At 37.8% G+C, this 13,989-nt stretch overlaps 1 protein-coding gene across 21 annotated transcripts in view; it reads left to right on the top strand.

The window, feature by feature from the left end:
• KCNMA1 (potassium calcium-activated channel subfamily M alpha 1) overlaps positions 1-13,989 on the top strand; it is a 510,287-nt gene that overhangs the window by 452,985 nt on the left and 43,313 nt on the right. For all 21 annotated transcript variants that reach the window (XM_075422929.1, XM_075422930.1, XM_075422928.1 and 18 more), the window contains one exon: positions 1,217-1,409. In XM_075422929.1, the coding sequence (XP_075279044.1) occupies positions 1,217-1,409 (193 nt within the window). The remainder of the gene's footprint in view (positions 1-1,216; positions 1,410-13,989) is intronic.

The following is a 13,989-nucleotide window of genomic DNA, read 5'->3' as shown; positions in this document are numbered from 1 at the left end:
TTTGAGTACTTTATAACTAAATCATATCAGTTCAATAGAAACTGTTTTCCACAAGGTTTCCTGCCTCAAATTATTGAGAGTAACGTGGAATAGTCAGGCTGAAACCGGGTGGCAGTCACTGAGTAAGAACTGAGCTCTGCCTTCACTTTGTGCATTTTAAAGTCACTTTTGTATTGAATATTCTCAGTGGAGTTTAGGAGATGATCACCATGAGTGATCAGGAGGTGGAAGAGCAGGGTCTTGACTCGGCTTGATGAAAGTTTCTGTGTGACAAGGGGGCAGCTTAGTCTCCTCATCATCGTTAGGCTCTTTGGGTAGCAAACCGTGTGAGGCAGCAGAGCAGAATCTAGTATCCATAAAAAAATCTGTTTTTCCCTGGACCTTGCCACCCCCCTGACATAGGCTTAATATTCTGTAACTAGAGGTGTGGGCTGCTGGATGTGAAAAGCAAGTGTTATATTTAAACAAAATGTAATGGGTTAAGTGCTGTGTCTCATTTGCATTAACTATGAAACAACCCCACAGACTACCACAACATTTTGATTATTGTAGTCTCTGATTGAGAATTGTGGAAGCAGGGAATGTGGCGTGAGTTGTGCCCATTAAGATAAGTCTTGTTTCTGTTTCAAATGGTTTAATCACACAACCTTGAAGATCAGTGTGTTTTCCTTCTAGAGGCACCAAAAACATGCATTGAAAAGGATTAACCTTTTTTGTGGATTGCTTCAGGTAGAAAAAAATAGCTTTATCCTGATTGCATTCCAATTGTGTAAGACACATAATGCTTTCCACTTAAAATTGCTGTTCTTTTGCCCAAGACCATTGTGACTTGGTGGTAGATAAATAGGCATTTAAAACACACCCCTTGTTATATTCAGAGAGCCAGAGGTTGCCACATGATAGCAACTTAAATCAAGACAATTTCAAGTCACCGATGAGATGTAGAATGCTGGCATTATTCCTGTTTCTTGTTTGTTAGTAATAGCTTGACTGAGTATTGAGACTGAACCTAAAATGCTGCCATCAGCACCAACTACCCTTTAGATTAGCGCACATCTCCTATTCCCTGGCACATAGTTAGACCAGCTTAATGTCAGAGCATAAAAAAGATACTTGTTAAATAATTTCCCAAAGCTCCTTCTCTATCTTTAATTTGTTTTTCTTTTTTTTTCCTCTCCTCCCCCCCCCCCCCCCTTTTTTTTTCTCTGTGCCGAAGGGTACACCATTAAGTCGGGCTGATTTAAGGGCTGTCAACATCAACCTCTGCGACATGTGCGTTATCCTGTCAGCCAATCAGAATAATATTGATGATGCTTCGCTGCAGGACAAGGAATGCATCTTGGCGTCACTCAACATCAAATCTATGCAGTTTGATGACAGCATTGGGGTCTTGCAGGCTAATTCCCAAGGTAAGGACTGCCCTATAATACTTCTCTGCAGTGCCTACAGGGGACAGGATGTGGCAGGAAGAATATCCCTCACTCAGTAATTCAAAGAGCCCTACATCAGCTTGCTTGACAGTTAAACCTGCTGATTGGTATGATGGCTTTTAAAGGGATAGTCACGTAGTTTCTCTGCTACGTCGCAAAGCACATCTTGCAGAGGAAAAATGAATGAATGTGCAACTAGCATTTTTTCTCATTTTTAAATTTTTCAAGAAAACATAAAATTGTTGCTTGCTCACCCTGCCCTGCTCTGTGGCTTTCTTACCAGGATAGTTGCTGTTATATAGCCATGGCTGACTCATACTCACTTTGGAATACCTGAAGCTTCTGTCTAACAAGATTTCTTTTATATATAAAGCATGTTGCAGCCACAGAGAAAAAGATCTGAGTAACAGAAGCCAAAACCTAAAATAAAAAGAACACGATTTTAAAGTTAAGTGTCTCTACAGTTGCTGTGCCTCCTTGCTCAAAAAGCTACTTCGAATTAACTCAAAGCTGATTTCTTCCCATGGTTTGACATGTACTCATTCCGTTTAAGGACATTGAACAAAATCCTTCTGTCTCTGCTGAGAGTAGGGGACTGATTCATAGGTAGCCAAAGGCTATTTTACACCAACTGTGCCTGTGCAAAGCAGGTGCAAAGCAGTCATAAGCACCCTGGCAAAGACCATCAGTGTAAAAACAATCATCATTCCACCCCTAAAGGGTCTTGCAGCTTATGCAGCTGAAGTCCTACCTTCATATTCAGTAAATATTCCCTCTGGGTCTCTCTGGATTCCCCCTGCTATAAATGTAGGTGTAGGAAGGATACTGCTTTGGGCTGCAATTTCCCTGTGAGGCTGACCTGGAGATCGTTTTCCTTCAAGGACTGCGAGAACTAAGATTAAGTTCAGTTTTTCCTCTCTACACTCTAATCAGGAAATAAGAATTATGAGCCAAAAATCAGAGGCAGGGGTGTAACATCTTGAATATGGAAACTTCTTGAACATGGAAAACTCTTTCTTAGAATCAGCCATAAAACTGTGGAATTTAATACTGGAGTTAAATTGTATCAGGAAACTAAAAGTTTGAAATTTTCAAAGTCAGGTTGGATAGTTCTCTAGACAACAAGTAGATTTAGAGAAGAAGAGGAAGAAAGTGTTTTTTCAGTTCCATGAGTGTTTGAAGTTTCAAACGTGTGGCCTGGAAGCAACACAACCCCAAATATTTTAGAGTTCTTCCCTTAAAACTTTGTGAGACTGACTTCCACTGTGACAGCTTACAGTCATCATTAGGAAAGTCATTGTGGAAGTGGAAGACAGGTTCCTCATTTTGCTGGTTTAGACCTGGGATTTGAAATTTTGTATCTCAAAACCAGATGCGTACCTTCACTACCAGTCTTTTGGCTATTCTTTGTCAAGTGTCTCTCTCTCTCTCCTATCACACATGTGATTTTAATCATCAAAAAATACAATCTGTTTGTCTCACCCCTTTCCTCTTTTCCTTCCTGTTCTTGAGCATGGGCAGTCTTCGGAGAATTTCCTTCCTCTGCCTTTGCTCCTAGGTTAGTGATATTTCCAACACTTGGCTGTTGTATTTTACCTCTGCGAGTACACTGGATTTTAAATCATCCCTGAATGAAGATGGAAAAAACTAGCAATATAACAGTCTTGTGCACCACATGAACACCTGTCACTTATTGCTTTCCGTCATAGAATCACTAAGGTTGAAAAAGACCTCTAAGATCATCAAGTCCAACTGTCAACCCAACACCACCATGCCTACTACACCATGTCCCGAAGTGCCATGACTACACATTTTTTGAACACCTCCAGGGATGGTGACTCCATCACTTCTCTGGGCAGCCTGTTCCAATGCTTGACCACTCTTTCAGTAAAGAAATTTTTCTTTATATCCAATCTAAACCTCCCCTGATGCAACTTGAGGCCATTGGCTCTCATCCTATCGCTAGTTACTTGGGAGAAGAGACCAACACCCTCCTCACTACAACCTCCTTTCAGGAGGCGTTCTTGGAGGTGTTCAAGACCTGACTGCATAAAACCCTGAAGAACCTGATCTGACCTCGTAACTGACCCTGCTTTGATCAGGAAGACAGGCTAGAGACCCACTGATGTCCCTTCCAGCCTGAATTGTTCTATGATTCTATAATATCCAGGATGCTGCTTCAGCACAGCCCCTATAGATCAGGAGGTGTAGACTGGGCCCATGGTCCAAATCCCTTCAGCCCTGTTCAATGTTGCCGATGCAAAGAGAAGCAGAGGCATGGTAGGTTAACACATTTTTAGAAGTTTTGGACACTTCTTTGGGTAGATATCAGTCTGTATATGAAAAAAAAAAGGTAACTCTGTAGTTTTTCTGGGAAACAGGGCAGAACATAAGGCAGGTAACCCATTTTAGTTGGGAGCACCTACTAGGGAAGGGTTCTTCAAAAAGCAGTTGCTTCAGAAAATAATCATCTTCCCAGTAAATTCTCTGCTTATGGTATCCACAGCTCCTGAATTGGTTGCATTGCTCCAGTACAGTAAATTTTCTTGAAAGACCTTGAATACAATGGTTAGACTGTCAGAAGCAATTAGATCAATAGATAGCACAAACTTTACTGGAAATTCTATCCAATGTGACATTTTTGTCTATGAAATGCAGCTTTAACGTATGGTAGACACAACTATCATGACAATTATATAAACCACATGATTCAACTTTTGCTGGTCAACAAGCAGCATACTAGAACTACCTCATAGCTCCTTACTGGCAATTAAGTACCTTTGTTTACAGAGCAAGCTGACATTTTATTTTTGCTTAAATATTTGTGTATTATTTGACTTACTTATCCCTAACATGTTAGCTGGTGTATTGCCAATCTGAATTTTTCTAGATCTGAATGTATGATTTGAATTAAGACATTCCTCACCAACACCATCCCTTGAAAGAGTGTTCTGTGCTGTTCTTTTCCGTGACCCCTATTACTGATCATAGGAATCATTGACATTAGAAAATCTGGGTGCGTGGAAGAATGTCAGCTGACCTGTGACAGGGTGTTGAAAAGAGAGGAAACAAAACAAATTATGTGAACAGCCTTAGAAGCATATGGGCTGAGCTGCGAGATTTTTGATGAGGGAATTAACAGCGTAATCTTACCCTTGCTATTCTAAGTAATAAGCTAGTATTATTTTGCACTCACTAAGCAATGGAATCTCATACAAAAACCTGATACATAGTTTATGTCTATGCCTCTGAAATAGAAAAAAAGTTGCAATCATTTAATTGATAGATTATTGAATGCACAAGGATTCTTTAAGTTTGTATTTGTGATTATATCACTCCAGTGTTAGACAAATGTGAACACCAGTGCAAGAAGTGTGCCATAAAAAGCAGGATGCAAATTTATTTAACCATCAGATAAGCTGTAGTCATTGGCCAGTGCTGAAGCATAGGGGCATATCTATAACTCCTTTGTTCTAAGTTGGTAGTGGAAAAAGAACCCAGAAATTTGGGGATGTCATTCTCTTTTCCCCAAAGCCTCACCCTCATCACCTAGTTTAACACCAAAGTCACTTCCAGCCCTAGGCATGTAAACATTCATCGCTAGCTGACCTTCTGTATCCATCCAAACCCGCCCTTTGCAACCAGGATTGTAGCATTGCACCACCAACGGAGCCCAGATGCAGTCTGAGAGGACTGATTGAGAGGAAATGCCTTGTAGAAGGAATGGGAGGGTGGACATATGACAGCAAGCCTTCCTGATAGGGAAGTTGTGTAACAAGAGGGCCACCAATTCCCAATGGATAAAGTTAACTGTTGAAATACAGTCTACTGAATTAATCTGGTTTATATCGCCAAAGGATTTTCTCATTATTAGTTCAAGATGAACTTAATATACACACAGCAGTTCTCACACAGAGACAAAGACTTGCTAGTGTCTCTTTATACTGTTAGAATGTTTCCAGGCTTTTGGACTGGGTAGCATTAATTATCTGGACCTTCTCTAAGTAGTGTGACAACAATTTTATCCTCTGGTCTGCCTGCCTCGAGTCCTAATTGATCCTGCCAGAACTGCATCTTAACCAACTGGAGTGCTCTGCTTTGACCTGAAGAAGAATAAAATAGCTCAAGGCACAGAAAACAAAACATATTCTGGACTAGAGCTACGAAGGACCCTGGAGTACCCAGAGCAGATGACAGTAGACTATCTAAGTTGTCACATCTATGTTCATCATCAGCTGTCTAGCAACATGTGTCCAAACGCATGACTACACAGAACTGTAAATGGAAACAAGGTACCTTCCTTAGAAAGAGAAGCTTACTAACTGTCCTGGAAGGATTTGCTGGTCTCCTTTCCATAAAATGCATAATTCTGCTCGAAAAGAAGAAAATCTTTCAAATTGCACCTGTGTTGTTGAAAGCTTCATGTTGAAAGCATTCTCATGGCTGTCTGCATTGAATGTTTCAAAGCTGACTGGGCAACTCCTTAGACTCATTAGAGGTTAGGGGTGCAGACTCCGATGTCCTGAAATGAGGTTTTGGAAATCATCAGGGCAGTTTGTTGCCTTTGGGAGACCTAGGTTCCAAGGGCCGAAAGGCCAAAGTGTATCCCACTGAAGTCGCAGCAAACTATGACTTTCATTAAGAGAGATACTAAATGCTGTAAAGCCGGAGCTTGGCCCATCTCTTCATGAAATGCCTCATAAACTCAGTCAGATGTCTTATTAGTGACAAAGGAAGTCCTGCTTTTAGCTTCCAGTTCCTGTTGTAGATGTTGACTGATGGTCTTCATAGAAGGAAAGAGTTGTATTTGTGATGGAGAAAATAAGTCACCCTCAAATGTGAGAAATTTGTTTTTATTGTCCCTTGACCCTTCTTGATTTTCATACTGAGATTATTTTTTCAAGAAGTATTTTGGAGAGAAGACCACAGGGTATTAGATCCATGTTACACATTTGTGCTCTCTAGCCATAATATTCTTCCAAAGTACCCAGGAAGGTTGAGTCTGGGATGGGCCCTGCCTTGGCAATTATGTTGGGAGAGCTCCAGTAGTTCTCCTTTCCCTCATTCTGTTGACCTTTCCATCCTTTCTTCTTCAAGCAGCAACAGTTGACTGTTCCCATTTAGTTTTTCATGTTTCTTCTGTTTTCTTTCGGAGTCTTACATTGTGGGAATTTTGTTTGCTGTTTTACCCACCAGAAGAACAGGGCCCAACACATAGTATTTTTCTTCAGTTGTAACTAAAACTGCTATTTGGCTTTCTTCCCAAAAACCAGAAAGACAATTATACTTAAATGTTTAGAGATTTATAAATACTGTACCAGAGTAGCCTCTGGGTCGTAACTTTAGATATCCAACTCAATAATTTTCTTTTATTGGATAGTGATTTAGATCTTATTTTGAGTCCTGTGTAATAAGAGCAGTACATTTCATTAAAAAACACTTACTGAACAATAAAGAAAAGTGATCTTATGGCTCCAAGCAAGTCTAAAGTACAGAAAGGGGAGGCTGTATGGCAACATTTTTTCTATAGACATTACAAGACAGATCACAGTACAGCAGGGTAGATGTATTTCAGCATAGTAACAATTGCAGCTGTTTTCTGAATGACTTCAACTTATGAGAATTTTCCCTAGAAACACTATTTCAACACATAGAGATCTTTTTAACGCCTACATTTACAGTTCTTGTAATAGATCCTCCAGCAAGAAAGAATAAAGAGAAAAAAATAAAGAGGGGATGAACTCCTGGATAATACATCTTGTACATCATGGCAGGATTCTTCTGGAGAAAATCCTATAAAATCAGGTGAACATACTCAGAATTTCACACATGGACTTTTGAGTGTAACAGATTACACAAGCTAAAATAGCCTTGTGCAAGTTTAGTTTCATTTGATCCAGTTACTTTAAAAATCACTGATGGCTTCATCATCATTTTTTGTTGGAGCTGGCTTAAACTTTGTTTGAAAGGACAAAAGCAGTTAGCCCCTGAGTTTCATTAGGTTTATTTCACAATCTGTCAATTAATTCTTAAATTATTGCAATTTTTGATAGACTTAGTCTCGCAATCTACTGCAAGAAATTTCCTATTAAAATGAATTTGAGATCTACTTTCCATTGTAGATTCAGGTAATATATTCTTTCTCACCTCTGCCAATCAATAATTCTTGATTGTCTTATCTCTGAAATGTTAGCAAAAGAGAGAGAACAACAGTATTATCCAACTTGGAGAGAAGAGTCTTAAACAAGGGGAAAGGATAAATACTGTCTGAAATGTTTGGTTAGCAAAGGTTTTGTGTCACTTTCTGAGATAACTGTATTGTAATGCTGTTAGAGATGTTAAAGTTCAAAACGATAGTTTCGTTCCTGAAGGAGGGGGTTTTGGTGAATGTTGACTGTTATTTCTCTTATTTGTAGTTAGAAGAGAAAGTGTTTAAGTGAAGATTTCAGAATATAGGGTTTGATAATCATAGACGCAGTTACTTTTTAAGCTGTTATGGAATTCAATATTCTGTGGCAACTCCAGCATTGTTTCCTGTGTTTAATTTGCTATATTACATGAAAATGTAAAAATAAAGATCCTTACCTTCAAATACAGAAAATCAAACTCTACTCAAGCCAGCTAAATAATTTCAGAGTTTAAGGAGTTACTTGAACTCCTTAGGAAAGCATGGAAGTAAATGTAGACTATTAAATGAAGATGTAATATTAAAAATAAATAAATGAATCATGCTGGCAAAAACCAAAAGATTTGGGGTAATTTTTATAAGTGTCAGTGAGCTATGGCACTAACTTTAATCTTTTCGACAGTTAGATTCCTGTGTGTCTTTGCAAATCAATGTAGTTTAGGCTTGTTATGCTTAAAGATAGCTCATAATTTCGTAAATCACATAGATATTTTGAAAAATTTTCTTCTAGACAGTATCAATCCTACCAGTCATGTTTGCAAATATGGCAAGTGTTTTGCATTGACATCAGGGTTATTGGTTTTTCAGTATTAATAATTTAGTGTATGGGTTATACCTGATGAAGGATGTTTTTATGCTGTGTGTTTCTGAATGCTCCTTGTATTTTTGCTAGCATCAGTCGTTGTAAATGACAAAAATAATAATCCAATTAACAAAATTTTCTACTTGGTTCTTTGGCTGCTGTTTAACTAACAGTATTTTGACGTGTTTGTTGTAGTTCAGTTTCATTATTGTTATTTAGAACAAAGGCTGACTATGAAATTAATAACTGAAAAATGAGATAAGGGTATTCTAACTTCCCTGCTCATGTCCCACATCAGCATTTGCTCACAAAAAAATCCAATCTTGGAGGATTAGATCACTGTGATAAATAACTTGGTATTACCTTTTTGCAACATGCACATAATTTCTTATCCTGCTGAACTAGATAGATCAGCTGATAGCTGTTATTTATTTTGTGGTAGCACACTGGAGCTCTAGATGGGATTAAGAGCCTGTTGTCATAGTCCTGATATACACAAGAATAAAATATGGCCTTTGCCCTGGCAAGTTTACAATCTGATGCCTTGCTTGTTCCAAAACTTATGTGCTCAATGTTATACAGGTTAATAAATCTCTCTGACTTCAATGAAACTATCCACCTGTGTAAAGTTAGATTAGGTGCAAGTCTTTGCAAGATTTGGACTTAAATAAACTAAAGTGGCTGGGTGGGAGAGAGGCTGTTCACTTAACTTTGTTTCTTGTGCTCTAGAAGCCATCTATGTTAGGACCTTGCTAGCTTTCCAGCCTTCACAACAAACCCTTTGCAGAAAAGTTCCTGCCCAGCATCATTTGCATTTCTTGTATTTTCCTGGAGGCTGGACGCTAACCTTAGCTGCTGGAACTTGCACACATGGAGAACAGTCTCCCATCTCTCTCAAAGCTTTCCTTGGAAGAGAGAAAAACTATTGATAAGAGGTTCTCAGTTCTGTTGCTTATAACCTAAAAATGCTTTGGGGAATGGCTGGAGAAACGCGTTTCTTGGACACAGTTTCCCTGTACTGGAGAAATTCTGTAAGGTCCTAGCCCAAATACCTTCAAGCTTTCACAATTGCCTCTTTCTTCTCTGCCTTCAAGACACCTTCTGCCTCAGCCGGAGAAAGATAAAACTGGGCAAAGGAGGTAGATCGTACAGTACATCAAGACGTGATTTCACACTTGAACTATAAATATATTTAACCATCCCAAGACTGTTGTAAATTCATGGTGACTCTATTTCATTATTATCTGCTGTTCAACATCTTGAAAGCAAACCCCCTATTATGAAGGTGTACTATTTTGTACATTTCTGATGCTGAGGAATAAAAAACCCCCGCTCTTTTTATGAGCATTAATTATACACCAGGCAAGGAAGCAATTGCCTCAATGTTATGAAATATTAAATCAAAATGCTTCCTGTTCCCAGATGTCCCAGAGATAAATACAGCAGTATTTTGAAGCCCCACTTGGAGCTGTTTTGTCTGCAAATTTATAGTTTTGTCTCCATTTTCAGAAAACCCTGTTTTATGTGAAGTATAGCACTCCTGGTAGTTTTTAAGGAGCAAACTCCTCTGGAGTTGCCTATGTAGGCAACAACTCTTATGTAGATTGCACACAAGGGATCTGAAGTTGAAAGGCTCCTTTAAGATGACAAATGGGTTGAAAGTGTTATTGTCTTTGATTGCATGCCTTACATCATCTGTATGTAGGAATAAGAAAGCTATACTTTATCTTTAGCCATTTTATAAATATTTAAGTCCTTATAGTTGCCTAAAGATATTAAAGCATATTTTACAGTAGTTGGAATATAAATATTATATATAGCGCAAGATACCAAAGTAGTTTAATGAATTCATAATTTTCTGTTCACTTTTATTGGAATGTGTTTTATGTTCCAAAACTTCCATTTAAAGAATAAGAGACCATTCTGCTCCCTGACAAGATGGTGAACCAGTAGTGAATGTTATCAAGGTTGCTTTAAATGATGATATGGGACTTCAATTAGCAAGAAGAAAGGGAACAAGGGTATTAGAAGGTACTACACCAATCTCTGGGTTTTAACTTTAAAAAAAGTCTTTTTGAAGAAGCCATTTGGTTCTTTAAGTCCTTAAGAAACTGTAAGGCGTTTTGCTTCTCTGGGTGTTTTGCTTCTCTGTCTCTGTCTTTTTTAAAAGTTCTTAATTGCAAAAGGAGATATGTATCTAGATCCAATTATACAAGAGTAAATTTTTTTTTAATTTGAAGTTTAGTTTCTAAAATAACCAACCATAATATCTTGTGACATTAAATGTATATAAGGTCTGTATTTTGTGACCCCTTGAATACAAAAGTGTGTTGAGGTTATACTCGTGGATCTTTCAAAGTCCCATCAAATTTTTTAAAAATTATATTTTTAATATTTCAGTTTCCCTATTTCCCAGTAGGAGTCCATGCTGGGTAATGCTTGCTAATTACCCACAACAAAAGTAGACACACAATGCTGGTAAATTACCTGACCCTTTGCATTTTAATGAGGCAACAAAGATTTCCTGAAGTGATGTTGTTGCAGTGGTTAATGGTGTCAGCAATGTTGTAATTGTAGGCTGAGGCACATTAGCTGCACAACCACATGTAGGAAGGGTTTCTCTCAACAGGCCCTTTGGAGAATAGAACAGGGTATTATCATTAAGCCTATGTCATTTGCATGCTGCTAATCACTTACTTTATTATCTTGTGTATCCATTGTCTTTCTTTAATTGCTCTTTAAATGAAAATTAAAAATAGTTCCAATGCCCACGATACTTGTGATGGCATCTTGCTTATGAAGATAACTTCAAGAAAATGGAACATATAGATAATATATTACAGGATTACAAGATAGTTTGAAAGTTATGTACCATAGCAGACAGCCTCATGAGCGTAATTCTGGTGTCTTTCTTTGCTTCAGTACTTATTGTTTGTTTAATAAATGGTTATTTATATGCAAAAAGGTGGTTGTTTTTTTTAAAGGACATACATGAATTCAGAGATCAGCATCACTGGTTTTGCTTTAGTGTGGAAGAGATCCAAAGCATCAATATCCAGCAGATTCCACCAGTCTAATAACGGTACGGGAGAAAGCCAGATTTTAGTTCCTTCTTCCTTCCAGTTACACCCTAGTCTGCAATATCCGTTGTAGAACAGCAGAATCTGACACTTGCTAGTGAGCTGCAGGACTTCGATAGCTTTAGGGTAAAACTTACAAAATATTTGACATTCATTTATCAAGACAGACCTGTTGATTTTGAAATTTGACGCGGTTAAATTTGAGGCAGCCCAGACTTTCCATAATAGGCAGTCTCTAAAAACTTGGGAGCTTCTGGTTATCAAGAACCTTCCAGACCTTTCAGCATCTGCAGAGTTGAATATGCAGGCTGAACAGAGGCACAGCGTTCATTTGAGAGTCAATACTGCTGTGCTCCTAATAATGTATTTTTGCAGCTTGTCTTTTTAACATCTGAACAAACCAAGCCTGAAAAAGTAAATCTATGAATTTTTCAAATGATATGGTAGGAATTTTTGTTGAAGGAAAAAGAGAAAACTTTGTTCTTCACTAGGTATTGTGATTTATTTTTATTCCACACACTCCAATAAAATTATGGTTAATGGGAATTTTTGCACTGACTTATTTGGACACAAGATTAAGATTATATAAGATTTCTGCAATGTCATAGGAATATCTGATTTTTTGCGAATTTTCTTTCAAGATTTAAAGCAGAACCTGCAAAAGTATAATTGAGATTGGACCTTTAATAGTGATCTGAGGTTTGGTTGCTGGTTTAAACTTTATATTCGACTTTAAGTGTTAAATACTCTTAAAACCAATACAGGAACATGATTACTGGTTAGTAGGGTAAGGCAAAGTATCTCTACAGTGTAACAGCATATATATTCGTGTAAGTTTGACTTTACAGAGTTTTTCCTTAAATACATAGACAGGATTGTAGCGTGATTGGATGTCCTCATAGGACTTCCTAATTTCGGCTGAATTCGTGTCAGTCTGCTTGTTCTGTGACTTAAAAATGAGTCTCCAAGTGAGGGCAAAGATAGTCAGACATTTTTAATGCCGCCTCTAAAAAAAAAAAAAAAGAGAGATTTCACTGAAATCAGCCAGTGTCATATGGAGGCTGAGAAAACCTTGGTGGAATTGTTTCTTGTTTGTTTGAGGACAGATGGATTGGATTAATAATGCTACGGTTATAGGAGACATTCTTAAGAACAAATGTTCTATTAGTCAGAATTGTGAACTTGCTTCAAAACAGTTTATGCTGTAACTAAAATAAAATTCAGAAAAGATACTGGAACAATTTTTTTTTAGCATATTAAGCTGTTTGTTTTAGGAATTATATCTGTTGTAAATCCTCAATAATTTGTGAATTGTTCCCATTCTGACTTTTCATGTATGAAGATATCTTCCTAGAACAGTAACTTCAAACTTTTCAGAAATAAGTTCACCCATATAAAAAAAATCCCTATTGAATTGATTTATCTAATCTACTCTGGCTTGAAATCAGTGTTTGGCAAGATGCTTAATGTTTTGGTGAACTCTTGCTTAGCAGACAAATGTCAAAAAGATTTTTCCATATAATTCCAATTTAGCAACCTTGCTGTTTCCAGTTTAATAAATGTGCCTAAGCAAACAGGTAAACCTCAGATACTCTATTATATCCTGGTTGATACCATTGCCTGCTGCTTGCTACCAGATCTTCAGAGTTCGTAAGAAATGAATTTTTCCATAAAATCTTGGAAAAAGATTCCTTGAAGTATGACATTCATGGAGTTTTTAAACACAGATTTGAAGTCTTGTTTACAGCATTTTCTTAGCCAGACACGTCTCATTTACAACACTTTCTTAGCCAGACACGCGGCATGTAATGTTTCCATTCGCAGCTCCTCTTCTTTATTTTTAGTGTCTAGCACTAAATAATTTTACTAAAAACTAATGAAAATTGCAGGCTTTTTATTTTTAAATTTCCAGATGTTGATGAGCCTAGTGTTGAGACCTAACATTCATGAAAGGGAAGGAATGTCCTAATCTTTTTACTTGCCAAACAGTAGAGACCAAGTTGGTGGCTAGCAATGTGGAAAGGACCTAGAGTGTTTCTTTCCAGGTATTCACGAGAGGATGGATGGACTGGGGATTGAAGATCTCTCTGCTTTCCCTTCCTGACCAGTGAAGGGAGTCAGGGGACGGCAGTGCCTTCCTGACCTTTTCCTCCAAGATTGAAGTTCTCTTGACTCATTTCTCCATGGGACTTTCCTTGCAGGAGTCAAAGCAGGAGCTTTGATAAGTAATGGGAAATCTCTCAGGAGAAAAAGGGGAGAAAGTACTTATGCAAAGTATCTTGTGATGCATGTTTCAAAATACTTTTCCTGCAAGAGAGGGAAGTAATTCTGCTTACTTGCTCAAGAAGTGCAACTTTACCTTTTTGTCTCCCAAGTTTCTCAACATTGGAGAATTGGATTATTATTAACTCTTCAATTAAATCTGCAATTCAGTTCTTGAGTGGCAATATGAACTCTGTCTATCCGGACATATCTTCCAGTTTCAGTGAG

This window comes from Opisthocomus hoazin, chromosome 6 (assembly GCF_030867145.1).
Source record: "Opisthocomus hoazin isolate bOpiHoa1 chromosome 6, bOpiHoa1.hap1, whole genome shotgun sequence".
Lineage (NCBI taxonomy): Eukaryota > Metazoa > Chordata > Aves > Opisthocomiformes > Opisthocomidae > Opisthocomus > Opisthocomus hoazin.
Note: the sequence above shows the minus strand (reverse complement) of the source record. Positions and strands in the feature narration are given on the sequence as shown.